Genomic DNA, 27,144 nt, shown 5'->3' on the forward strand with positions numbered 1-27,144 from the left:
CTCTGCTTTAGGGCAGACAGATGGGTTTTAAGTAATCAACAGAAGTTGGGACACCTGCGCAAAATGTTTGCTTCAGCTTGCAAGGCTTAATTTACTTGAACTGCTTCAGAACGTCTATAGATTAGATGTTCCCTGAAGAATGCCTGAAGAATATGTAATATTCTGAAATTTTCTTTTTTCAGTTTTTGCTAACCAAAACTTTAAAGTTAAACTTCTGGCAGTTTAATGCTTACCTTTTCATCATTTTAGGTCATTCATTGCATTTCAGCTAATTAAATTTGAAGAAAAACCGGAAAAACTAAGATGTTCTGAAACTTTTTAGTGTATATATAAATATTTATTTGTATTGTCTTTTTCTTATTGTTATTATGACTAAAGTGTATTTGAGTGTAGTAAGTAGACTGTAAGAATGTGTAAATAACAAAGGCCAGCAATTTGAGCACTTATGAGATTGTACCTAAGTGGATTTGAGGCTAAGGATCTGCACTGTTATCATGTGATGTATTACTGTACTATAAATTAACTAGTCGAAGCCCACCGTAGCATACGGCAGTGTAAGAATAGGAACGGAAAACGGTGAGAAAGGAATTCAGAAATCAAGAAGAAATAAATACTTCTTGAAAGACGCAGTTTTGAATAGGTGTTTTGCTGGTGACGACAGATAATTAGTCGAAAGATCTAACCCTAGAAAAAGCCACGTACAAGTGACAGTGGCTGAAGACTGGTTGTTAGAATTATTGTAAAGAGTAAACAGCATGTGGGTATGAGGAAGGCCACGTTTCGGAAATTCGATTATGTAAATATAATCAATAACAACCTCAAAAAGATGTTGTTGTAGAATGTCTCTAAGTAATTCCTGCACCTTAATCCAAAATACTCGTACTACAATATCAGGTCTGTGCTCCGGTCTTTGGGTATCCGACAGTGCATGTAGAATTTCCGGCCAAGCAGGATTACATGTGAAAGTGATAAATAAATGAGGCTGTCCGAATTTACGTACTATGGCCATGGCATCCTGATAGTTTTGTTGCATGTATCTTGGACTTCCTGGAAATGTGGACGGTAATATGATCATTTTGTCTGCACGTACGTTGTTATTTTCAGTGTTTGCTTGCAGTGTGTCTGACAGTCCTTTGTATTGTTCCACGCGCAAATCTTGTGGATCTACTCTGAGATAGTTGAGACGCGCGTCCTCTGTTTTAACATACGCATCTACGACGCACTGTTGGAATAGTTCGCCGCTGGAGTGCAAAATACTAAATGTATTCCTCATTGCTAATCTGTATGCGTAAAATTGGCATTGAGTAAGCCTTCTTCACTTGGCGGTTCTTTTATCGAGAACATGTTGTAAATCTTTGTGCCAGCCAATGTCTCCGTAAGGGAATAAAAGTGGGCAAACCATAGGATCACAATTCATATTGAGCGTGGAAATCTGTTTACAGGAGTTGCCAATGGAACAGATGCAAATGTCCCTTTCGGCAGGCGGTTCGCCATCTGCTCTGACGAAAATCGCTGCAACATTGGTGTGACATGTTGGGGCATTGTATGGTCGTAAATCCTGCCTAGGGTTTTCCTCGAAAAGCATTCATACAGATGCTGTTGGACTGGACTGAGCGATTTCATGCATGTGTTTGTATGATTTAGTGAAGGGTTTGATGGTTCTGAGCCTGCAGTCTAGTTGGAGAAGTAAATTTTCGCTGCATGTAGAGTTTGCTTTACGTATTTTGTAAGCGTACTTGAGAAGCTTGGCAAGAAATGCCATGTCGGCTGCGTGTGAGCAGGACCGGTTTTGAAGAGGAGCCATTGGCAGCATGGGGAGGGGTTTGGAAGAGGACAAATAGGAATCGAGAAATGCCATGCCGGCTGCGTGTGGACAGGACCGGTTTTGAGGTGGAAGCTGGACGATGGTCCTAGCTTCCTAGCTTTGATGGTATGAATCAGAGTTTTGTAGACAAAGGTTTTCCCTGTTCCTGCAGGACCATCTAAGAAGAAGCATGTTTGTCACGGATGGGAATTGCTGTATGCAGCGTGTAAACATGTGTTTGGTGAGGTGTTGGGGGCGGACACATGAGCAGGCTGTGCACATGCCTCGAGAGCGAGGGTGGATGCTGGAGGAGGGTTAGAGTTGGCGGGCGGGGCTCTGTCGTGCGTATCCCATGTTCGGGTGACTTGGTCGATTATATATATAGAAAAGCAGCTGGAACCGAAAAGAACAATGAAAAGTCAACGTGGCTCAGAGGTGAATGTGGACTGTAGCAGAGACGAAAGCGACTGAGGCTGTGTTTGGTGAGGTGTTGCATGCGGGCACATGAGCAGGCAGTGCGCATGCCTCGAGAGCGAGGGTGGACGCAGGAGGAGGGTTAGAGTTGGCGGGCGGGGCTCTGTTGTGCATATCCCATGGTCGGGCGACTTAGTCATTATATACATAGATATTCTGTGTTTGTAAAAGAGTATAAAATACTTTTTAAACAGAATTACACTTTAAAGAATAAATAGATCTGGAGTGACTTGGATTGAATTTAATGCTTGATAAAGGGTTATTCAGCATACCAGATGCAAAATAACTGGTTCTGGCAGATTCCACTGAATGACAAGTGTGACCACTAGGGGGCATACTAGAGCTCCAAACCCCAGACATGACTGTCAACACAAAATTGTTGGTTGTTTTATTTTCACAAGTACCTTAATTAGGCATATTGCACATGAGGCTTCACCCGTTGCTGTGTTTACACGAATATTGTCCCATTAAAGAATATACAGACACTTTCATGACACCTCTAATGCTTGAAAGTTGATTAACTAACAGGAATATTTTGTTTTTTCTTTTCTTTTTCTTGTGCTAATTTCTCAAAGTAACCAAATACCTTGTGATGTATGACTGTTTTGTGATATGAAAAACAAACTGACCGCGAATGACAGGTTACTATCAAACAAAAAAAGATTCATCGTCCCATGCTTTTTCTCAGTATCCTACATTCAGCAGTTGCAGAAGGCATTGTAGCACAACAACTACAAAAATTTATTGTGATGTAAACCTTTAATTTAATTTACCTTTAATGCAAGTATCATTGAGCATGTTTTTTGCACAGTACCCCTTCAATGCCTTCAGAAGCAATGCGTGCGACAACATGCAGCTTCTAATATTCTGTGATTCTTTATAGCTAAAAAGGAGAGCAATAAATTTGGTAGGCTTCAGCTACTCTGAAATCAAACATTTGCCTGATATAATCAGCATCACAGTCATCAAGACCATTACAGGTCTCACTATAATGACTGCAGAATGACAATTCAAAGTAGTTTAGTAGCAGAGAGTTTTACAATTTAGTGTGACCCTGCAACTTTATATGTGTCACCCACACAGTCCACTGTATTCTCAGTCATTTATTACATGTATTTATTATATATGTTGTAGTCAATATGCACATCAAGCCATCTTAATAATAACTGATTATACATTATTTTTCAAGTAAGGTCATTTTCAATAGTTAAACTCCACAAAGCTTAATTAATTTTACTATACTGCACATAAAATATAGTGGTGTTGTTATTGCCCTTAAATCATACCCAATAGCACTGCCTTCCAACAAGCAATCTTTAGACTAGAAATATTTTTAGTGTACATAGCATCCTTCTGCACTAACCCCAATATGTACAGTTAGTGTGTGGCAAGTGTAGAATTATTAGAACAATCCAGTAACATCAGGAATGTGTTTTATTTATATCACATTTTCTCCAAAGCTTACTGGAATCAATGGTGAAAATTTACAGATCCTTGTTTATATGTAGCACTTGTTGTCTGCCTTGGAACAGCTCAACAAAAGCTGTGGTAATGTTAAGTTTAAAAAATTGCTTTCACATTGCATCATCGTTAAAATAAGCAACTTAAACTTGATTCGTTACCACGTACATAGTTTCCCTTTTCTTAAACACCTACTTTACTTACTTGTGTTTAATTTGTTTTGTACAATACTGTACCTACCGTTAATGCAAAGTGAAGCAACAATAGTTTTCAGACAGAGTACAACTAAATATAACTGTGAAAGTTTGATCCATAACTGAGTACTGTGCCGTAAATGTCAAAGAAGCAAGGCAGGCAAAAAAAAAAACTCAATAAGTACAGAAAAGAGAAATGAAAATTGGCACTGAACGCTCTGGATGTAATCACTGTACAAGCAGTATGTTTCAGAGTAATGTTTTCAAGTAAAGGAACCTGGAATCACACCATCAGGCTCTTTCTGACTGAGTGGGGTTCCTGGAGTTAGTGGAAAAGCAGCATATGTGAATTGTTTACACGTAGGGAACCTGTGTTGTGACTGCGTTGTCAGTGTTGTTTGCATTACAACAGCTCATTCAGAAGTCCAAGCTGTCGGTGAGGAAGCAACCAAAACCAGCCCTTTAGAAACCTCTGGCCGGTTTCAGGCCACACTCAATTAAAGGCACTCCTGCAGACAGAAAATGTTAAGTTACCGTACCAATAATAAGTTGACAGTTGCAGCCTCTACTAGAAACTCACGTAAACATGAAGAACATGGTATACAGCAGGACCACAGAGAAATGCATACCGCAAGTTATTTTTCTGTCATCCAGAATCGGTTGCGACAAACTTTCATGGAATTCTTGGAGACTTCAAACACAGCACTATTTCAATAATTACACTCTAGTGCTAAGCGAAAATTAATTTGACAACTGATATATCTTTTCAAGAAGATGACGTTACTTTTACAATAAAATGCAGCCTGAGCCCTCAAATTAATCCACTACTTTAACGTTTACAACTGTCAAATTTCACTCACTAGTTTGCAGAAAGCAAGTTAGACGTCTGACCCCTTTTCCAATCGTCTTGAAGCTTGACTTTGGCCTGGTCACGTGGGCTGAGATCTACCAATGGAAATTTTGAAGACGCGCTTAAAGGGGCGGGCTCTTTCACAGCCTGAAATCTGTCAGCCACTGCTGCCCAGCAGCGAGATTTCAGATTGCATGCACTTCTAGGCACCGAATGCCAGTGTGCGCCGAGGCAAACCTGTTGCTAGAGTGAAAAAAACGAGAAAAAAACTGCAGCGTGTAGCATCTGGCAGCTTTCAGTTCACACTGACAAGTTACATTAAAGGAAAAGCCGTCACGACGTATGAATGACATTTTTTTACATTCTCAAACCTTATGAAGATGGAATATAATATCATAATTGTAATATTGTAAAGCCGGATAGTCGAGTTTCTGCTGAAAGGTTTGCTTGTGCCTGCGGTTCTCAAGTGTGGACTTACACTTTTATAAGCAGACACTTTTCCATATATATATATATATATATATATATATATATATATATATATATATATATATATATATATATATATATATATATATATATATATATATATATATATCCGGGAGGTCATTATTTCCAAGAGAATATGAAAAGATGGAAAAGTCTGACACCTGGAAGTTGTACAAGAATCTGGTGCTCCGAAATGTTAACAATTACTTGGTCTAGGAGAACGAGAGATTTTCCTAACCGACACCTCGACCAGGTGCGCACAAGAACGGTGTGCGAGTGAACATTTAGTCAAGAGTCGGGGGTCGCTCCTAAAGTGACTTGTTTGAGAAATGAGCGAGTCCTTTATTCTGTGTCCGACAGAAATTAAGATTTATCGAGAGGTGGATTATCCATGATGAGACTCCTGCGCTTAGCTTTTCTGGTTGCTGGATTTTGGGCAGTTTCCTTGGCGAACCGAAACTGTCCCGACTTGATCATCGACAGCTGCCGCTGCGCAGCTGATCGTCCCAAACAGCTGGAGCGGCAAAATATTCGTATAAAAGTCGTGTGCAACAATGTTGAGTTATTGGAAACTTTGCAGCCCGGATTTCTGCCCAACAAAACAGTATCTCTGTAAGTACAGTGCTCATTTGACTAGCCCTGTAAAATGCGGGTGTGCTCCGTTCAGTAAACTGGATTAGTAGTGGGTTACTGATACAGACTTTTGAACGCTACATGGAACTTTCTTGCTCACTTGTACTGTAGTTCAGATCTTTGTAGTACGTCGCATGAATAACATAAGAAGTATAATCAATTCATACATATTAAAACGTGCGTGCTATTCATACATTTAAAAAGCAAGCGTACTGGATTGTACAGTTTATGTCCATTTAAAATGTCAGGAGAAACAAAACATTACAATATTGCCGACTGTATTTATAGTGAAATAAGTATAGTTCATTTTATGTTGTTACATATTTTCTCAAAGGCTTTTCTCATAGGTTTTTACAAAGGCACTGAATTGATGTAGATTTACAAATAGATTCATATCAAAGTTCATATTCAGTTTTTTTTATCTTCATGTTTATTGAATGAAGTATTGAAATTAGTACTTGAGGAAAAAAGTTTAACAGATCCATGTAACTGAAGAGTAGGATGCCATTGGAGAATAGAGGAAAATTAAGCAGCGAGCCACTCTGAAATGTAAAGGTGATTGTCACTCAAATATAAATTCTCATAATACAAGTCAAATGTTTCTTTCACATCATTTGTGAGAGAGTTATTTCAGGTAGAATTAATTTGATTTAACAAAATTTTATTTTTAAACCTTACTCATTAAACTGAGTGTTTCTGATTAAATTCTGTATATTTAATATATCGTCTATTAGTCATTGCCAAATACACGTGATATATGGTTTATTATTCAGGATATTAATCACATAAGGCTCCACCACATCATATTTGAAATACAGTCCGAATTACATATGTACATTTTGAGACAGAATGTTTAATACAGATAGTTCAAAATCTTATGTTTTTCCAAGCCAATTTTGTATCTGAAGTAACAGTCTGAAGAATGTTGCAATATGAATACTGATAAAAGATATGATTTTAATATTGGGGAGCATGGTGACACAGTACTTAGCACTGTAGCCTCATAGATGCAGTGTCCTGGATCTGAATGACATACATTTTGCAGTCTGTGTTGAGTCTGAATGTTTTCCACATATCTGGAAAGGTTTTTTTTTGGAGGGGGGGAGGGGATTCAGGTTTTCTTTGCACGCACCAAAGAAATATGTTTAGGTCAGTTAATGTTTCTGAGTTATCCCTATGGTGTTTGAGTGAGTGGTAACTGTGAGGTTGCGTTGACATGTTTAGGCTGTTTGGTAGTTTGTACTGGATGCAGCCAATATAGGCTGTGTCCACAAGAGGCTCTGAATTGGGTTAAGAATTTACATTATTTTTTTCGTTAGATTTGTAATTGTATGAAAAATGCTTTAGATTAAATGGAATCAAAATATGTCTTTTTAATTCTGGGCAGTATGTTGTTGGCAGTGGTTAGAGCTGCTAACTCACAGCTTCATGAGACCAGTCCAGTCATTATCTTGTGTGAAGTTCACGTTTCTTCTGTGTCGTATTTGATTCTTCTCTGGGTGCTATAGCATTACTTCCATATTTCAATGATGTATGAGTAGAAAACACTAAATTAGCCCTGTGTGTGTGCATGTATGAGTATATAATGTAATAGGCTAGGGCTGTTTCCAGGACTGGCTTGTTCCATTTTTTATGCTGCCTAGATGGACTCAGGCCTTTTCATGTTCTAAACTGGATTAAGTGGCACAGTCTGAATTTATTTTTTCGTGGCAGGGATTTCCCTTCATGAAACAACAAATGATGGGAATATTATAGGCTTTGGATTATTTTAGGTTCACTCAATAAAGAATGTTATGATCATTGTCGACCACCTGATTTACAGTAATATTTTACTTTGTGCAGATGTCGGCATTACTGACAGACATTTTATATTAAGTAACTGAAAAAGAAATTCTGCTTTAACCAGTAATTGCAAATTTAATATCCAAACATTATTTTATCAATAACACTTGAATTAGGAAATATCAAGTTTATCGTGTTATTTTACAACATACCACTTACTAAAACTTTTGTTACAAAAGCAGCTTTAAAAGATTTTACATCAGATTTGCCTTTAAGTTACTCTATAAGGTTTGTGACATTTGCTGTTTTGAGATATGCAGTATGTTTGTTTCAGTACATGCAGGAAGCCTGGAAGCATTAGCTGTTTAATAACACTGAATGAAAAGGAAGATTTAATGAGCAAGTCAAACTAATTAAAATTTCAAATGTCATAAGCAACTTACGTTTTAATTTTCCACATCTCTTCTTTGTTTTTTACATTTGTCCCTGCTGTAATAATTTCAGTTTCAGTTTAACATAAATTCCTTATTTCTGAATTACTAAGGAAAGTCTGTGATGTGTTGTGTTTTGTGGTACTTCACTTAACTGATCATACTGTTTACTTACTTATACCTATGGACTCATCTAGAATTTGCCATAGAAAGCAGATCTGGCCTTAGGCCATTTAACAATCACAGTAAGGTACCTGTGATTGGAGACTGCATCCTAGTCACTCTTGTACCATTTAAATATGTGCTGTATGTGATTCTGTGTTATCACATTCAATGGTTATATCAATGAGCACTACTTGGTCTTAAAAATAGAATGCACCTCAAATGCATTTTTTGTCAATTTGTATTTAGCAATGAAACAGGCTGTTTTTGTAGACCTAGGAGCTGTGGGCATTTGTGAATCTGTGCTGCTATTAACACATTGGATATTGTATCCTCAGCGTGGTCTGCATCATGCTTCAAAACAGCTTCTTGAACTGAGCTCCATGGATGTTTGGCAATTCAGATGTGGACATTTGGAAACATTGACTCCTAACATTTTTGTTGGATTGAACAAATAGTCTAGCTCAGTTTGTCACTATTGTAGACTAGTCACATCTACAGAGAGAGTCACTTGGTATAAAAATTGTTCTAACTTTTTCTCACAACTGTAGCTGGAACTGCTTTTGTGGAATTTCCTGATTCTGTTCATTCTACTTACTGTCTGACATTTTCCTGACAGTTTCAGGTTATCCCTGTATGATTAAAGAGTGGGTATACGTGTGAATGTGCCTTGTGATGGAAGGACACCTAATCTAAATTTGGTTTTGACCTCTCACACAGTGTCGCCTGGATAGATATTACTGCCATGTAAGCCTGAATTGGTTAAGCCAGTTTGAAAAAAGAATGTAAAGAATGGTAGGACAGACAAGTGTAGCCACTTTCATTATAATCAAAGGTTGAATTTGAGAACTGTGTTTCCTTATCTGGGCTATCTATATAATGTGGTGTATTAAAAGCCAGCCACTTGTTACACTGTTATTTCTAACTGCCTGACTCAACTTCAGAACACTTCAAATGAAAAAAAGTTGTTACTTTCAACTGGTTAGGATATCATTGCACTCTCAAAGCATGGATGTATATTTACTTTGTAAATTACACCATAATGGGATGGCTCGGGATCTTTATGTAATAGGTGATTCCTCCTGCAGTCCTACATGCCCTGAGCTGATTTGAAAATGGATAGGTGTATTTTGATATTTAGTCAAACAAATACGTAATATGAATGCTCAACTAAAGATGTCTTAACAACAAATCATTTTTTGGTACCAACTCGATACCAAAGTTCCAACAACGTAACAGTACTAGATTTTTTACAGTATCAGCAGTACCGAGAAACTCAGTATCATAGTCATGCATGATTGTGTCATTGCACATAGCCATATTAGTCCGGACAACACAATAATATGAGAGAAAATCCTTGTGATAATACAGCACTGAATCAATACAGATTGGAAAGTAAAACAGCAGAAATCATCTTTGGAAAGGTTTTGAGTTTTTGGCAGGAGAATTTTAGTGTATGGCTGCAGGAATCGTACTTGTTTTTATAAAAAAAAAACTAAAACATGCACATAGGCCTTTACAGAATAGGGCTGAATGATTTGGGAAAAAATATCTAATTGTGATTTTTGTGATACATATTCATTTGATTGCGAACTGATTGGTGATATAATTTTTTAAAGTCAGTTGGGCCAGTAGACCTTGTCGATTCCAGGTGTATCATTGGAACTGAAAAAGGCCTTACTTTCATCGCTGCCACCTACCTATTGTGAGTCGGTGGCATTGACTATGACTGCGATAATCGCTGCAATAACTACCACATTTGGGGAGGACATAAATGAAATGAAGAGCAATATAAAAAAGAATACAAAGTATATAAGGAAAGATATAAAGGACATAAACATGACAAATGATAAGCTGTTTCAGGAAATTAAAGAGTTGGAGAAACATTTTAGTAATCACTTTGAGACAACATTTAAAGATGTGCTAGAAAAAACTGAAGAAAAAAATACAGGAAATGCGAGAACATTTGAAAATAAACTTAGAGCACTTGACGCTCAGCTTAAAGACTTTAAGCAAGTGTTCACGACATGTATTAAAATAGTCAAAAAATAGCTTCTGCTGCTGACGAAAAAGCAATGGCTACTGAATCTGAATGCAAAGTGCTTGGAGACAGACTAGCTGAGCTGGAAGACGGATATAGAATAGAAGAAATAATATAAGAATTGTCCTAGAAAACCATGAAATCTCAAACCCAGTGAAATTCATCTCTGAATTATTTTCTCAAAAAACTGAAAAGGACATCAAATCAGACACCGGGATATCAGCAGCTTACCACATACTTGGATTGAATGCCTCAGAACCGAGAAGCTTCATTGTACGTATGCTTCAATGAATTATAATCAAATTTAGCTCTCCGGATGAAGCAGAAAAGGAGCTAAAAAAACTGATCCTGACACTTTTTCAAATACGATTGTGAATCACATTGTGTCCTGGCAAGGCAAAGAAGACTTTACCTGAAATTTGGCCTATTTGCAGAGAGACTTTTGCTGTAATTATACATTTCATACATATTATTACACATTTTATTTCCTTTCCTGCTACTTTAGCATTTTAATTACAATTATACGTATAATTGTATATGTATGGGTGTGTGTATACATATACATACTGTATATCTTTGAATATACGTGAGTGTATGTGTGTGTAAATATATGTATATATATATATATATATATATATATATATATGCATTATGTGTATGTATGAATGTTTATGTTTTTTTTCCCAACGGATTACTGTTCAACATCACACCCTTGGTTAATTGTATTAGGAGTGTACTATTATACCATATCTACATTTTCCATGGGTACTGTTTAACATTATACCATGGGTTTATTCTTTCAAGACTGTTTAAGGTCATATTCTAGGCTTATAGTATTTACACTGTACTGGCAATAGATATCTCTACTTTATTCCTTCTACAATGCTGCTTGGGGGCTTGTTTTCTTCTGGACATGCTCTGTCTATGAAATGTGGTCCAGCCCCACCTGGGAAGGCAAACGGGGGTGTTAGTTTTGGGGGTGGAGAGAAAGGGAGCAAGCTATTTCTGATCTATCATTTTCATCCCTACAATTGTAAGTGCCAACACAACTATAGGCTTCATAGCCATAACTCCTTGTAATATTGGTAATTAAGATTAAAGCTATCTTATGTAACAACGTACAACCTTAATTTAAGATTATAAAATGACAACAAAAGTTCAGAAGCAATGTCTCTTTGACCAACAGTAATCTTTATGAGCTGGAATGTCAATGGCCTCAATCATGAACTAAAGAGGAAGATAGTATTCTCTCACCTAACACGTCTAAACACCAAGATACTGTTTTTACAGGACACCCACTTATTAACACTAGAATTCCTAAAGCCTACAAAAAAACTTGTAATCCCGGCCTATCTTAAATCCCTTTGCACCTCGCCATCAGTGTCTTTTGTTTTGTGTCTATCGGCAAGAGCAGCAAGTAGTCTGCTGTCCCAAACCTCCACCGCTGGAACTCATCTTGGGCAAAAAGTCCTCCCAGCTCAAGCCAAGGCTCTTTATCTGCGTGTGTGGTGCCTGGAGTTGTACAGGGTAAGTAATTTATCGTCATTTGGAATACATACATTTCATGTGTGTTCCGTGTCTACAACGATCTGTTTAAATTGTAGGATGAAGTGTAAGGCAGGAATCGTTGAACACATAACTAAAAAAGAAATGTTTCTCATATTTTAGTAATAATTGACAAAATGTACACATGAAGTGTTTAATGTGTGAAGACTGAAGTCCAAATATCAAATGAACACTTTCACAATAGGTACAAGTATAACAAAACAAGTGTGCTTTTTTTCAGTAATATAACTGTAGAAAAAGAAATTGGTTTAGTGTACAACACTGCCACGATAGCTTTGTTGGCACAGTGGAAAGAACTGCGGAATGATAATCAAAAGGTCGCCGGTTCGATTCTGAGCACACCCATTTTGAGTAGTATGCTACTCTTATTCTTACTACTATATATACAATTAAAACATACATTTGATTTGAGTCTGTAACAGCCGGTGTAAATTTATGGTACTTGTAAAAGTTATATTTTTTTTATTCAGTTTTATTCTCCCAGTCATGTTGATGCTCCCCCTGATCTAACACTGCTGTTTTCACATAAAGACGTGCTATAACAGAGGTGAACTCAGATGATGATGAGGGTACTACATCAGAGAAAGAGAACAGAAGCCTTCCCCGTAAGAAATGTCCACTCACACATAAGAACAACACAGCTGCACCAGGCATAAAGGCAAAAGATGGCACAGTTTGAATGCAGCAACAGGTCGGGCATCATCCTGCCAGTTAATGTGCCATACATGTGTCCTTCAAAGAAAAAGCAGTGCTTACAAAGCTCGCTAAGGTATTGTGTAAAGTACTGTTTTTGATTGTTTTCTGATGATCTTTATATGAAAAATATATCTATACTAATAAAAGGCAAAGCCCTCACTGACTGACTGACTGGCTCACTCATCACTAATTCTCCAACTTCCCGTGTAGGTAGAAGTCTGAAATTTGGCAGGCTCATTCCTTACAGCTTACTTACAAAAGTTGGGCAGGTTTCATTTCGAAATTCTACGCATAATGGTCATAACTGGAACCTATTTTCTCCATATACTGTAATGGACGTTAGCTCGACGGCTGTGGGGGGCGGAGCTGCGTGTGACATCATCACGCCTCCCACGTAATCACGTGAACTGACTGTGACCGCAGTACGTAGAAAAGAAGGAAGAGGTCCCAAAGATTGCTTTTCTCCTGGACAACTATACGTTGCATTCTCAAGAGTGAGCTCGCGCAGCTTCGTCTTATTACATCCGGAATGCAGCCAGAAACTTTTAAGTGCTGGGTCTTAGCTAACATTAAATAAAGCTGTGGACATCACAACATCACACAAGAGAGCAGCTCACGTGAGCTGCCTGAACACAGTACGAATGATCACTTCCATGCATCAAACCTGTTCAAAAAACACATTACACAATTGACAAGGTGATGGCTTTATATGTCGTTCGTTTATAAAACAGCGGAGAAGCTGTGTAAAGGCTGTTTCACAAAAAAAACAGCGGAGCGTCTTATATGAGTAGGCAGTCAGCTAAAGAAGGGAATCAATAAATATCTATATAATTGTAATAAACAAGCAAAAAATAACGTACAAGCCGTGGATTAAATAAAGGAAATGGGTACCTGAACAGTAAAGTAAGTCTCGAATAGCTACACAATAACTATAACAATTGTAATAAACAAACAATAAAACAGTACAGAACCGCGAAGCAAGGAGAAATGATGGCCTTATATAGTGTTCGTTTATAAAGTAGCGGAGAAGCTGTGTGAAGGCAGCTACACAAAAAAACAGCAGAGCGCCACACGCTGAATGTATTCCTGGCATCACCGTTATACCCTCTGATCTCCCATTTCAATTGAAATGCCTCAAATTTCCAGTAAGGCTCTGCTTCACGATAACAATTCAAGTCTCAGGGACACACCCTACAAAAGGTTGCCATTGATTTGAGGCAACATTGCTTTCCTCCTGAACAAAACTATACTTTGCATTCTCAAAAGTAATATATATATATATATATATATATATATATATATATATATATACTGTATATATATATATATATATATATATATATATACACACACACACCCCGATCTACATACTGTCAAATAAACGAACCACACACCGTGGCTCAATATGAGAGGCTTTGCCTCTACCACTGATGTCCGAGGTTCGATTCCCGAGAGGGGGTGCAGTGAGTGTGTACTGCCTGATGAGCCCAGAATTAGGGCGAAACACGTGCCGTGTACTGTTTGCATTATTTGACAGTAAAATTATTTCAGTATATTCAATATATATATATATATATCAGCGCTTCCCGATTCATTTTACCCTCGCTCCACCTTGGTTTGAGAAGAAGTATGAAAAAATATGAGGTTAACGCAGAAAAACAGATCACCAATTGAAGCTTTATGAATAATGGATACTTTATTCGCCATCAGTAATTGTTTTGGTAAAGCCATACTCAGTGTAATCCTCTTTCCATGTTCTAATTTTTCAGCAACTAGCCATGATTAAATGAACGGTAAAAAAGTAAGAGCGAAGCGACAGTGACTTATTCAGGCAGGCAGGCGACAGCTCAATAGCTCGAATTTGGATATAAGTCTATTTAGTCGCCAGAAATATCTTTGGTAGGAAAGGAAGTTGAATTTAGTCTTTAACTCTTTTAGGGCGGATGTCGACTTTTGTTGACTGGAGGGGTTGAGGGGCGCATGTCGACTAAAGTCGACATCCAGGGATAGAGGGCGATAATCAGCTGTTAATGGCGACAAATCTCACTGTCACGTCACAGGCATTCCCTCTATGCTTGGAGGAATGCTAAACTCGTTTACTTGGCAACTAATCCTAGCGTGTGCGTGAGTTGCGAAATGTAAACAATGGCAAGATGGCATCGACGTGTGACAAGGGAGCGCAGTGAGTGTAGAAAAGAAAACTCGGCAGACAATGTTTTGCGCATTATCGCGGAGTCGGACTCTGATTTTTCAGAATCGGATTTTATTGACAGTGATCAGGAGATCGAGCAGGAGAGTGAGAAGCCGGCATCAGCTGATCAAACACCAGCCGATGCCGCTCCAGCGGATCTGCTGCCAGTTGAGCGCTTCACACAGCCGATGCATCTACGGCAAGGTTCGCGTGGGATAAATACACAGACATTGATCCGTTGAGAGCTGATCTGGCTGCTGGACTTCACAAGACGGCATAGCTCGCTGTTGGACACGACAGATCACCAGCTGCTGTACTTCAGGCTGCTCTCTCCTGATGCTGCTTTTCAGCTACCGTCAGATGAGACAAACAGGTAGGCAGAGAAATTTTTTGAATCGCGGGCTGCGTTTGCATCGCATTCTCGTTTTTCAAAGTGTAAACCCACAAAACAAAAGACGAGATGAAGCGTGCTGTGGTATTACAAATAGAGATGGGACAGAACTGGTGATATAACTTCAGGGAGCATTGGTCCAAACGTGCTTTGTCCCCTGGTGGCTTTGGACAGGTTATGCAGCATGGTGATAAGTACGTGCTGCTGCAAAGTTTTATTTACTTCTGTAATAAACAGAAGCAAATCCCATGGGATGAGCCAGGCTATAAAGCCATGCATAATGTTCATAAAGTTTCAGAAGATGAAAAGAGGTGACAATACGGTTTTCATGCGGGCAGAAAACTTGGTGGCAGTGGAATGGCACGATGGCAAAAGGGTGACTTGTCTCTCGACAGTACACACTAACAATATATGTGAGAAAGTGCAGCAACAGACAATTAAAAAAGAAGGCACCAAAGCAACACGTATTGTAAGCAGTGCAATGTGGCAATGAATGAAATTGGCTGCTTTGAGCGAGATCAGACTTTGCAGGACTTTGCTGTGTAAAATGTATGTGATATGTATGTGAAATCATAGAGTATGCAGGCTCATACAACATGCAAGACAGTAACATTTGTCAAAAGTAAATATTTTTTGTTGATTTGATATGTTAAACAATTGCTTTGTGTTCTTTTTTAAAAAATGTCAGTTTTTGGAAAAATATTCTGCCCTGGCAGATAAGAAACAAAAAAAAAAAAAAATTTGCCCTAAAAGAGTTAAATTTCTATGGTGAAGAAAAATGTATGCAATAATGACTAAATTTAACTTACATTCCTACTAAACATATTTCTGTCGACCAAATAAAAATGACTTATATTTAAAATTTAAATAGAACTTGAACAGATACGATAGTTCATAATACCCACACAGCACTAAGTGCACGTAAGAGCAGGAGTCATCCGTTCTTTAAGTTTAAGTTATTGCACTGATACGAAATAGCCTGCCCATTTAATTATTTAGGAATGGATAGATAAATTAAGATTTTGTACAAATAATGTTTTTCATTTTTCTTCCTCGATGGATTCTGGCACCCCCAGCAACAGCTGCTCGTACCCCAAAGGAGATGTATATATATATATATTGTGGCAGTAGGGGGCAGTAGTGCACCCTTGAACCCTCAGGTACAACTCCAGACACCAGGTAAAAATCCAAGACCTTTTTATTTTCGTTTAACACCGTGCACAAAGCACCTTCCACACTACTCAAACTATTAACTATAATAAAAACAATTCCCTCAAACTCTCCTCCTCGCCCAGACACTTGCTCCTCTCCCTCCCAGCTCAGCTCCTGGTGGCCCCCAAGGTATCCAGCAGGGCTGTGTATAAACACTACAAGGTCCATAAGGCCCTGCTGGACCTCGGGGCACGATCCTGCTGTCGGGAGAGCTCCTCCTGGAGGCCTGGGAGTGCGGACCGGCATGGAAAGCCGGCAATCCTCCACAATATAGATATAGATATAGATATACCTGTAGATATACATATATAGATAGAGAGATAGATATATAGATATATATAGATATATAGATATAGATAGATATAGATAGATATATAGAGATACTAGCAAAATACTAGCGCTTCGCTGCTGTGAAGTACTGCATTCAAATTTTTATTAAGAAGAAAATTAAACCTTTTTAAACTGTGGGACAATATGCCAATAATTATTTGTTAAGGATCTCTTTGTATACCATGTTGTCAGTTCGGCCCTCCGGTTGTAACATGACCAAGCTGTGCGCTGAGCTTACTCTTGAGCATGTAACTTACAGTTGGCCATGTGAACAGTAATGTTGTCTCAAATCTCACAGCTTGGATTGCTGCTGTCATAATCGGTTTGAGTTTCATGGTTTGTTTCAATTACGACAGTATTTGCAGGATTTGTTGTGTTGAAGTGACATTTGGCATCTGTCAAGCGTTGTAAGCACACAACCGGTTTCATCGATAAAATCACATCCAGCTTTTGAGAGTTTAAACATTCATAAACATCAAATTGTCCACTACTGAAATCGTCAGCTGTGAATCTAAGATGTTTAAGAGGCATTGGCGGTTGTCGAAAGGTGTAAAATATTTGGCCATTTCGGTACACTTGAAAGCGACAACCGAACAATTCAGCGGCAGCCATCAACTCACATGCAGAACCATAGTTGAAGGGCTTAAGCATTTCACTCTTCTAGTGCTCCTGTGTAGTATAATTATCTCCTGTACCGTCATCAGTCCACACCTTGAACCTGTCCCAGTCATTCAATACATAAGACAGAATGTTCCTCTGGATATCAAGAGTGAGCCTGATATGGCCGTGCAATATGTAACAAAGAGAATGGAAAAGGTAGGTGGTATCTCCGGGCATGGAAACCACTCGGTAAGTGACAGTTCTTTGATCGATAGAATTTCTTGAAGATGGGCCCATAAGTAACAAAGACTGTTGAAAAGTTCAATATGGCGGCCGACAGTGGCATCATACTACCAAAATAAGTACGTACATTTGTTTCAGTTAGTGGAGGGAAGCCGCCTACCAAATTTCGAGAAGATGGGGCCATAAATATGAAAGTTTAACATGGCGGACGTTGTTGACCGTTATGACCATTACGCGTAGAATTTCGAAATGAAACCTGCTTAACTTTTGTAAGTAAGCTGTAAGGAATGAGCCTTGCAAATTTCAGACTTCTACCTATACGGGAAGTTGGAGAATTAGTGATGTTGGAAAATTCAATATGGCGGCTGACAGTGGCGTCATACCACCGAAATAAGCACATACATTGGGTTCGGTTAGCTAAGGGAAGCCACCTACCAAATTTCGTGAAGATGGGGCCGTAAATAAGAAAGTTCAACATGGCGGACGTTGTTGACCGTTTTGACCGTTACGCGGACAATTTCGAAATGAAACCTGCTTAACTTTTTTAAGTAAGCTGTAAGGAATGGGCCTGCCAAATTTCAGCCTTCTAACTACACGGGCAGTTGGAGAATTAGTGACGTTTGGAAAATTCAATATGGCGGCCGACAATGGTGTCATACCACCGAAATAAGTATGTACATCGGTTTTGGTTAGCGCAGGGAAGCCGCCTACCAAATTTCGTGAAGATGGGGCCATGAATAAGAAAGTTCAATATGGCGGACGTTGTTAACCGTTATGACCGTTACTCGTAGAATTTTGAAATGAAATCTGTTTAACTTTTGTAAGTAAGCTGTAAGGAATGGGCCTGCCAAATTTCAGCCTTCTACCTACACGGGAAGTTGGAGAATTAGTGATGTGTGGAAAATTCAATATGGAGGCCGACAATGGCGTCATACCACCGAAATAAGTACGTACATCGGTTTTGGCTAGCGCCGGGAAGCCACCTACCAAATTTCGTGAAGATGGGGTCAGCCTTCTACCTACACGGAAGTTTGAAAATTGGTGGCGTTGGAAAATTCATATGCCGGCCGACAATGGCGTCATACCACCGAAATTAGTATGCGTACATCGGTTTTGGTTAGCGCAGGGAAGCTGCCTACCAAATTTCGTGAAGATGGGGCCATAAATAAGAAAGTTCAACATGGCGGACGTTGTCGACCATTATCGACCGTTATGACCGTTACGTGTAGAATTTCGAAATGAAACCTGCTTAACTTTTGTAAGTAAGCTGGAAGGAATGAGCCTGCCAAATTTCAGCCTTCTACCTACACGGGAACTTGGAGAATTAGTGATAAGTGAGTGAGTGAGTGAGTGAGTGAGTGAGTGAGTGAGTGAGTGAGTCAGTCAGTCAGTGAGTCAGTGAGGGGTTTGCCTTTTATTAGTATAGATACAGTAGATATATATATAGATATATATATATATATATGTGTATATATATGTGTGTGTGTGTATATGTAGATATGTATGTATTGTAAAAGATGTAGAAGCACACAGCATAAAGGTTTGGGGTTTTCCGGCCCCGTATATTGTAGACAATCCACAATAAATCAAAAGAAAGCAGGTCAAAATATAAACTAAACAGTTCATATGCGCGACGCCGTATCATGGCGTCGGCGGCCATTTTATTAGGGAGGAACCGGAAGTGGAGGAATGCTGGGAAGGACCGTGAGGGAGGATGGGATTGATGACGTCAGGACAAGATGGCGGAGGAAGGGCGGAAGTACCGTACTGCGGTCAAAACCCGGCTTATGGTGGAGGAAGGTCTTTTCTCCTATGAGGAAGCAGAGGGAGAAAGTTAGTACCCCACCATTCCCTGCCGGCGAATGTGTCCCCAGGTGCATTCGAATCCGTCCGTGGTCTCCTACTCGCGCGTGCGTGACTATATATATATATATATATATATATATATATATATATATATATATATATATATATCTGCCAGCAACACTCATGACAATGACAAAACAATTATATATGTATACTAGCAGAATACCCGCGATTCGCAGCGGAGAAGTAGTGTGTTAAAGAAGGAAAGAGAAAGATAGGAAAAATTTTAAAAATAACGTAACATGATTGTTAATGTAATTGTTTTGTCATTGATATGAGTGTTGTTCTCATATCTATCTATCTAGCTATCTATCTATCTATCTATCTATCTATATATATATGTATGTTGTTCTCATATCTATCTATATATATATATATATATATATATATATATATATATATATATATATATATATATATATATATATATATATATATATATATATATAGCAAAATACCAGCAGCAGAGAAGTAGTGTGTTAAAGAAGGAAAGAGAAAGAAAAGGAAACATTTTGAAAATAACGTAACATGATTGTCAATGTAATTGTTTTGTCACTGTTATGAGTGTTGCTGTGATATATATATATAGCAAAATAGCCGCGCTTCGCAGCGATGTCATGTGTTAAAGAAGTTATGAAAAGAAAAGGAAACATTTTAAAAATAATGTAACATGATTGTCAAAGTAATTGTTTTGTGTATTTGGTGGCAGCATCACAAAGTTATTTTCGTCTAGCTGCATCAGAAAATGTACCACGACGTCTGACACGCCTCCTTTTTACTGTTTTCTCACAGCTTGGATTGCTGCTGTCATATATATACACACACACACACATACATACATACATACATACATACATACATACATACATACATACACACACACATATATATATATACATACCTATCTACATCATATATACACACACATACATACATACATACACACACACAAATTATATATATGTGTGTATGTATGTATGTGTGTGTGTGTGTGTGTGTATATATATATATACACATACATACATACATATATACACATACATATACTTGTGTGTATGTTTGTATGTGTCTATATGTGTGTGTATAGCTTTGGTCACTGAGTGCAAGGGAAAAATAATAAAATATAGTCTATGAGTTATTAAACAGTAAAACATTAACGTTTTAAGAAGTACAGGTACATTGAGCTGCGGTGGGTTGGCACCCTGCCCAGGATTGGTTCCTGCCTTGTGCCCTGTGTTGGCTGGGATTGGCTCCAGCAGACCCCCGTGACCCTGTATTCGGATTCAGCGGGTTAGAAAATGGATGGATGGAGGTACATTGAGCACTACTGGAGTGGTTGCGGGTAAACTACATTTTAAAGACTGTGTAACACAACAGGTAAGTAACTAACAGCAGCTAAAATGTATATGGATCATCTCTCGGTAGTAGATCCCTTTTGAAGGGCGCTACACGACGGCTGTGGTATAGAAATTACATTTTCTATGTGAGCGTTCAAATTTGTGCCTCTGGTAATGTGCCTTACCGGCAATTAAAGAAAATTAGTTTTGTGTCCTCTGCAGTGTTAAGAGAGAAAGGCTTTGGTTTGGGATAAAAGGAAAAAGGTGTAAAGAAAGGAAAGTTGCCTTTTTCTTTTATATAGTATAGAGATGTGTTCGCTGGCGTTATGATCGCCTTTTGGGGACAGTCGCGTGGGTCTTGTGTAGACTGGTGAGACGTCCCGCCATTAATCGGCTGTGATGGCACTGTCAGTCCTCCACTCCTGTGGGTATCTTCATAATCCGAGCTGAGGACCTCATAATCGTATACGTGCAAAAGAAAGTGTGAATCGCCTTAATATTATTTTGCCGTGGTGTAGAAAAGGGGTCCCGTGTTTGCACTTGTCTGGGCTATAGCGCAGGGGAGGAAGAAAAAATTAAAAGTGCTCACTTTGACTTAAGGCAGAAGCGCAGTCAGCGTCTCAAAGGCGGCACAGCTATGCGCGCTGGCTGCTCGACTTTTGCTGGGCAGGAGACCCCAGTTTTGTACACACGTTCATGATATCAAAAGTCTCAGCGCTCTTTGGAGGTAATTCATATATTATATATATAGCAAAATACCTGCGCCTACGCAGCGGAGAAGTAGTGTGTTAAAGAACTAATGAAAAAGAAAAGTATAAAAAAATAATAACGTAACATGATTGACATTGTCATGAGTGTTGCTGTCATATATATTCCTGCCTAAATAAGTCACCCTCGCTTTGCTCTTACTTTTTACCGTTCATTTAATCATGGCTAGTGGCGGAAAAATTATAAAATGGAAGGAGGATGGCTTTACCAAAACAATTATTGATGGCGAATCGATTATTCATAAAGCTTGAATTGGTGATCTGTTTTTCTGTGTTAACCTCATATTTTTCATACTTCTTCTCAAACTAAGGTGGTGCGAGGGTAAAATGAATCGGGATGCGCTGATCAATGTAATTGGTGTACCAGGAAATCATGCATTGACAAAAGCTCCCCTTTGCTTGTAATGCAAAGTGTGATTAAATGCATTATTTTTAAGCGTTATGGAGCACATGCATGAAGCTTCTCAGCTGTGCTTGTGCTAAGAAAAGGAAAGATTTTAAAAATAACGTAACACGATTGTCAATGTAACCTTTTTTAAGTAGTGCCTGGAGGATTCAGTGTGAAGAAACTCTAGAGACAGAGTGTGTATTAACTTGTGGATTTTTCTGTGAGTATTTGGTGGCAGTGTGACGAAGTTGCTTCGGAAGACGGCGTTAGCTGAGCTCAGCTCAGAGCAAATTGAGGTAAATGGGAGGGGTGATGATGACGTGACTCCCCCACCCGCCTTAACTGTCAATCCCCCACAAACACAGTCTCGGAATTTGCATAAGCACACCCCTTCACCTACAATTTTAACTTAGTTACAAAGTGATCAAAACTCTCGTTTATATCCCGTCCTCTCATTAAACTTGTATCCCGCATTACCTGTGGGCATGTGAAACGCCAGCGGTAGCCTGTCTATGAACTTAATTTAAAGTTTAGGTTTACACCTTGCTTTCTTTCCGAGGTAGCAACACTCATGAATATGGTAGTATATGTCACTCGGTCGCTTCTTATTGTTTCTCTGCCTTCTCAATTATATAATGCATGTTTTCTTAAGCGCTTTTTGGAGGTCTTCCTGGTTTTCTACGCACTGCGTTCACAGTCAGTTCACGTGATTACGTGTGAGGCGTGATGATGTCACACGAAACTCCGCCCCCCCACGTCATTCCAGCTCAACTCCATTACAGTTAATGGAGAAAAATACCTTCCAGTTATGACCATTAGGCGTAGAATTTCGAAATGAAACCTGCCCAACTTTTGTAAGTAAGCTGTAAGGAATGAGCCTGCCAAATTTCAGCCTTCTACCTACACGGGAAGTTGGAGAATTAGTGATGAGTCAGTGAGTGAGTGAGTGAGTGAGTGAGGGCTTTGCCTTTTATTAGTATAGATATATACATATATATGTGTGTGTGTGTGTGTGTGTATGTATATATATATGTTTATATGCGTGTGTGTGTGTATATATATATCTATATATATATTGTGATGGATGGCCGGCTTCATATTCCGGCCCTCACCCCCAGGCCGCCATGCTCTCGAGAGCATGGACGGGTCCCGAATTCCAGCAGGGCCTCATGGACTATGTAGTTTTTATGCGCAACCCTGCTGGATACCTTGGAGACCACTGGGAGTCGCTGTCGGGAGGCCAGCAGATTCATTCGTGCACTATGACCTGGAAGTTCGTCACATGAAGAGCGACGGGCTTCCGGGGTGAAGCAAAAGTACTATTTACCCTGACCTGGAAGGAATAAGGACTTGTGGACTGTTGGCCAGGAACACTTCCGGTTCAGGGACTATTAAAGGACTGTGGGAGCTCCCAGATGGCGAGCTGAGCTGGGTGGTAGGAGGGCAACGTGTCTGGGAGCTGGAGGATTGGATTATTGATTATTTAGTACTGGATTTGGTTTATGAATATAGTGGAGGAGAGGGTGCTTGGTGCACTTTATTATAATAATAAAAATAATTATTATTGCACTTTTACCTGGTGTTTGGTGTGGTACCTGAAGGTTCAAGGGAGCGATACTGCCCCCTACTGTCACTATATATATATATATATATATATATATATATATATATATATATATATATATGCCAGCAACACTCATGACAATGACAAAACAATTACATTGTCAATCATGTTACGTTATTATTTAAATGTTTCCTTTTCTTTTTCATTACTTCTTTAACACACTACTTCTCCGCTGCCAAATGCGGGTATTTTGCTAGTACTTATATAAAAGCCAGATCGAATGTTATTTACCTATTTACCTTGATTTATTTACTTATCTTCCTAAAATGTAAAGTCACAAGTAGACTGCAGAGCTTCCTATGTTTGATTGACACAGGCTTGCTGATAAAGTATATGTGTAATGCCAACGAAAAGTGCATGCTGACACTTCAGTACGTGAGCAATGGTACGAGAATGCAGTCAAACTTCTTTTTTTGGCACATGCGCTGTCCAGATCTAAACACTAGCGTGGAGAGTCACTCAAGTACTGAAGAGTCTATAGCTGCAGGTGGAGGCTGCCATTGCTCTTTTGCCGTTACTATATTTTATATATGTATATTTATACATATATAAAAAGGGGGACCGGAGGGTGTGTTCCAACTATAGAGGGATCACACTCCTCAGCCTCCCTGGAAAAGTCTATTCGGGGGTTCTGGAGAGGAGGGTCCGTCTGATAGTCGAACCTCGGATTCAGGAGGAACAGTGTGGTTTTCGGCCCTGGTCGCGGAACAGTGGACCAGCTCTTCACCCTTAGCAGAGTCCTGGAGGGTGCATGGGAGTTTGCCCGACCGGTCTACATGTGTTTTGTGGACTTGGAAAAGGCATTCGACCGTGTCCCTCGGGGAATCCTGTGGGGGGTGCTCCGGGAGTATGGGGTACCGGACCCCTGATAAGAGCTGTTCGGTCTCTGTACAACCGTGTCAGAGCTTGGTCCGTATTGCCGGCAGTAAGTCGAGCCCGTTTCCAGTGAGAGTTGGACTCCGCCAGGGCTGCCCTTTGTCACCGATTCTGTTCATAACTTTTATGGACAGAATTTCTAGGCGCAGCCAGGGTGTTGAAGGGGTCCGGTTTGGTTTGGTGGACTCAGGATTGGGTCACTGCTTTTTGCAGATGATGTTGTCCTGTTTGCTTCATCAGGCCGTGATCTTCAGCTCTCTCTGGATCGGTTCGCAGCTGAGTGTGAAGCGGCAGGGATGAGAATCAGCACCTCCAAATCCGAGCATGGTCCTCAGCCGGAAAAGGGTGGAGTGCCCTCTCAGGGTTGGAGGAGAGATCCTGCCCCAAGTGGAGGAGTTCAAGTATCTCGGGGTCTTGTTCACGAGTGAGGGAAGAATGGAGCGTGAGATCGACAGGCGGATCGGTGCGGCATCCGCAGTGATGCGGGCTCTGCATCGGTCTGTCGTGGTGAAAAGAAGCTGAGCCGTAAGGCAAAGCTCTCAATTTACCAGTCGATCTACGCTCCTACCCTCACCTATGGTCATGAGCTATGGGTAGTGACCGAAAAGAACAAGATCGCGAATACAAGCAGCTGAAATGAGTTTCCTCCGCAGGGTGTCTGGGCTTTCCCTTAAAGATAGGGTGAGAAGCTCAGTCATCCGGGAGGGGCTCAGAGTAGAGCCGCTGCTCCTCCGCATCGAGAGGAGTCAGATGAGGTGGCTCGGGCATCTGATCAGGATGCCTCCTGGACGCCTCCCTGGTGAGGTGTTCCGGGCACGTCCAACCGGGAGGAGGCCCCGGGGAAGACCCAGGACACGCTGGAGGGACTATGTCTCTCGGCTGGCCTGGGAACGCCTTGGGATTCTCCCGGAAGAGCTGGAAGAAGTGGCCGGGGAGAGGGAAGTCTGGGCCTCTCTGCTTAAGCTGCTACCCCCGCGACCCGACCTCGGATAAGCGGAAGAGAATGGATGGATGGATGGATGGATATTTATACAGTGCATCCGGAAAGTATTCACAGCACATCACTTTTGCCACATTTTGTTATGTTACAGCCTTATTCCAAAATGGATTAAATTAATTTTTTTCCTCAGAATTCTACACACAACACCCCATAATGACAATGTGAAAAAAGTTTGCTTGAGGTTTTTGCAAATTCATTAAAAATTAAAAAACTGAGAAATCACATGTACAGTGATCCATCGCTATATCGCGCTTCGACTTTCGCGGCTTCACTCCATCGCGGATTTTAAATGTAAGCATATCTAAATATATATCACGGATTTTTCGCTCGTTTGCGGAGTTCTGCGGACAGTGGGTCTTTCAATTTATGGTACACGCTTCCTCAGTTTGTTTGCCCAGTTGACTTCACACAAGGGACGCTATTGGCAGATGGCTGAGAAGCTACCCAATCGGAGCATGTATTATGTATTAAATAAAACTCCTCAATGATATACGATATGCTTCCCACACGGTTCTTCACACACTTAAAAGCTCTATCAGCCCGTATTGATTTTTCATTGTTTGCTTTTCTCTGTCTCTCTCACTGTCTCTGACATTCTCTGCTCCTGACGGAGGGGATGTGAGCAGAGGGGCTGTTTGCACAGTGGCTGTTTGCTTAGAAGATACGGACGCGTCTCTAAAAAATGCTGAAAGGCTACCTTTACATTGATCTCTTCATTGCGCCGCTTTATCGCGGTGCTTGCATACTTAAAACCGCAACAGCCCTATTGATTTTTGATTGTTTACTTTACTCTCTCTCTGTGACATTCTCCGCTCCTGACGCGCACCTTGAAGAGGAAGATATGTTTGCATTCTTTTAATTCTGAGAAAGAACTGTCATCTCTGTCTTGTCATGGAGCACAGTTAAAACTTTTGACTAAAGGGTGTTATTTCATGTCTAGAGGGCTCTAATAATGTTAAAAAACGTATTTAGAAGGTCGTAAACATGTTTTCAGTGCTCTAACTGTGAAAATATTAGATTTATAAATAAAGAATCCTACTTTGTGTAAATTCATTTATCTGTCTGGAGCGGATTAACCGCGATAAACGAGGGTTTACTGTATAACTGTGCGGAAAATATTTATAAACAGTGTGGGAGAGTTTCTAAGGGCTTAAAATATATAAAACTAACCATACAAACATATGGTTTCTACTTCGCGGATTTTCACCTATTGCGGGGGGTTCTGGAACGCAACCCCCGTGATCGAGGAGGGATTAGTGTACATAAGTATTCACAGCCTTTGCTCAATACTTTGTCGATGCACCTTTGGCAGCATTTACAGCCTCAAGTCTTTTTGAATATGATGCCACAAGCTTGGCACACCTATCCTTGGTTCAGTTTCGCCCAGTCCTCTTTGCAGCACCTCTCAAGCTCCATCAGGTTGAATGGGAAGCATCGGTGCACAGCCATTTTAAGATCTCTCCAGAGATGTTCAATTGGATTCAAGTCTGGGCTCTGGCCTTGCCACTCAAGGACATTCACAGAGTTGTCCTGAAGTCACTCCTTTGATATCTTGGCTGTGTGCTTAGGGTCGTTGTCCTGCTGAAAAAAGAACTGTCGCCCCAGTCTGAGGTCAAGAATGCTCTGGAGCAGGTTTTCATCCAGTATATCTCTATCTCTATGTACATTGCTGCAGTTATCTTTCCCTTTAACCTGACTAGTCTCCCAGTTCCTGCCGCTGAAAAACATCCCCAAAG

The 27,144-nt window shown here is 39.9% G+C and overlaps 1 protein-coding gene and 1 long non-coding RNA gene across 3 annotated transcripts in view; one reads left to right on the top strand and one right to left on the bottom strand.

Moving 5' to 3' along the window:
- The window catches only part of LOC120540117, an 89,424-nt gene extending 84,548 nt beyond the window's left edge, over positions 1-4,876 (bottom strand). For both annotated transcript variants that reach the window (XR_005635755.1, XR_005635754.1), the window contains exon 1: positions 4,794-4,876. This is a non-coding gene — a long non-coding RNA (uncharacterized LOC120540117). The remainder of the gene's footprint in view (positions 1-4,793) is intronic.
- A 495-nt stretch (positions 4,877-5,371) lies between these two features.
- LOC120540126 (adhesion G protein-coupled receptor A1) overlaps positions 5,372-27,144 on the top strand; it is a 671,523-nt gene continuing 649,750 nt past the window's right edge. Inside the window, exon 1 of the mRNA XM_039770625.1 lies at positions 5,372-5,884. Within this exon, the coding sequence (XP_039626559.1) occupies positions 5,664-5,884 (221 nt within the window). The 5' untranslated portion in view covers positions 5,372-5,663. The remainder of the gene's footprint in view (positions 5,885-27,144) is intronic.

The sequence above is a fragment of the Polypterus senegalus genome, chromosome 1 (assembly GCF_016835505.1).
Source record: "Polypterus senegalus isolate Bchr_013 chromosome 1, ASM1683550v1, whole genome shotgun sequence".
NCBI classification, from domain to species: domain Eukaryota; kingdom Metazoa; phylum Chordata; class Cladistia; order Polypteriformes; family Polypteridae; genus Polypterus; species Polypterus senegalus.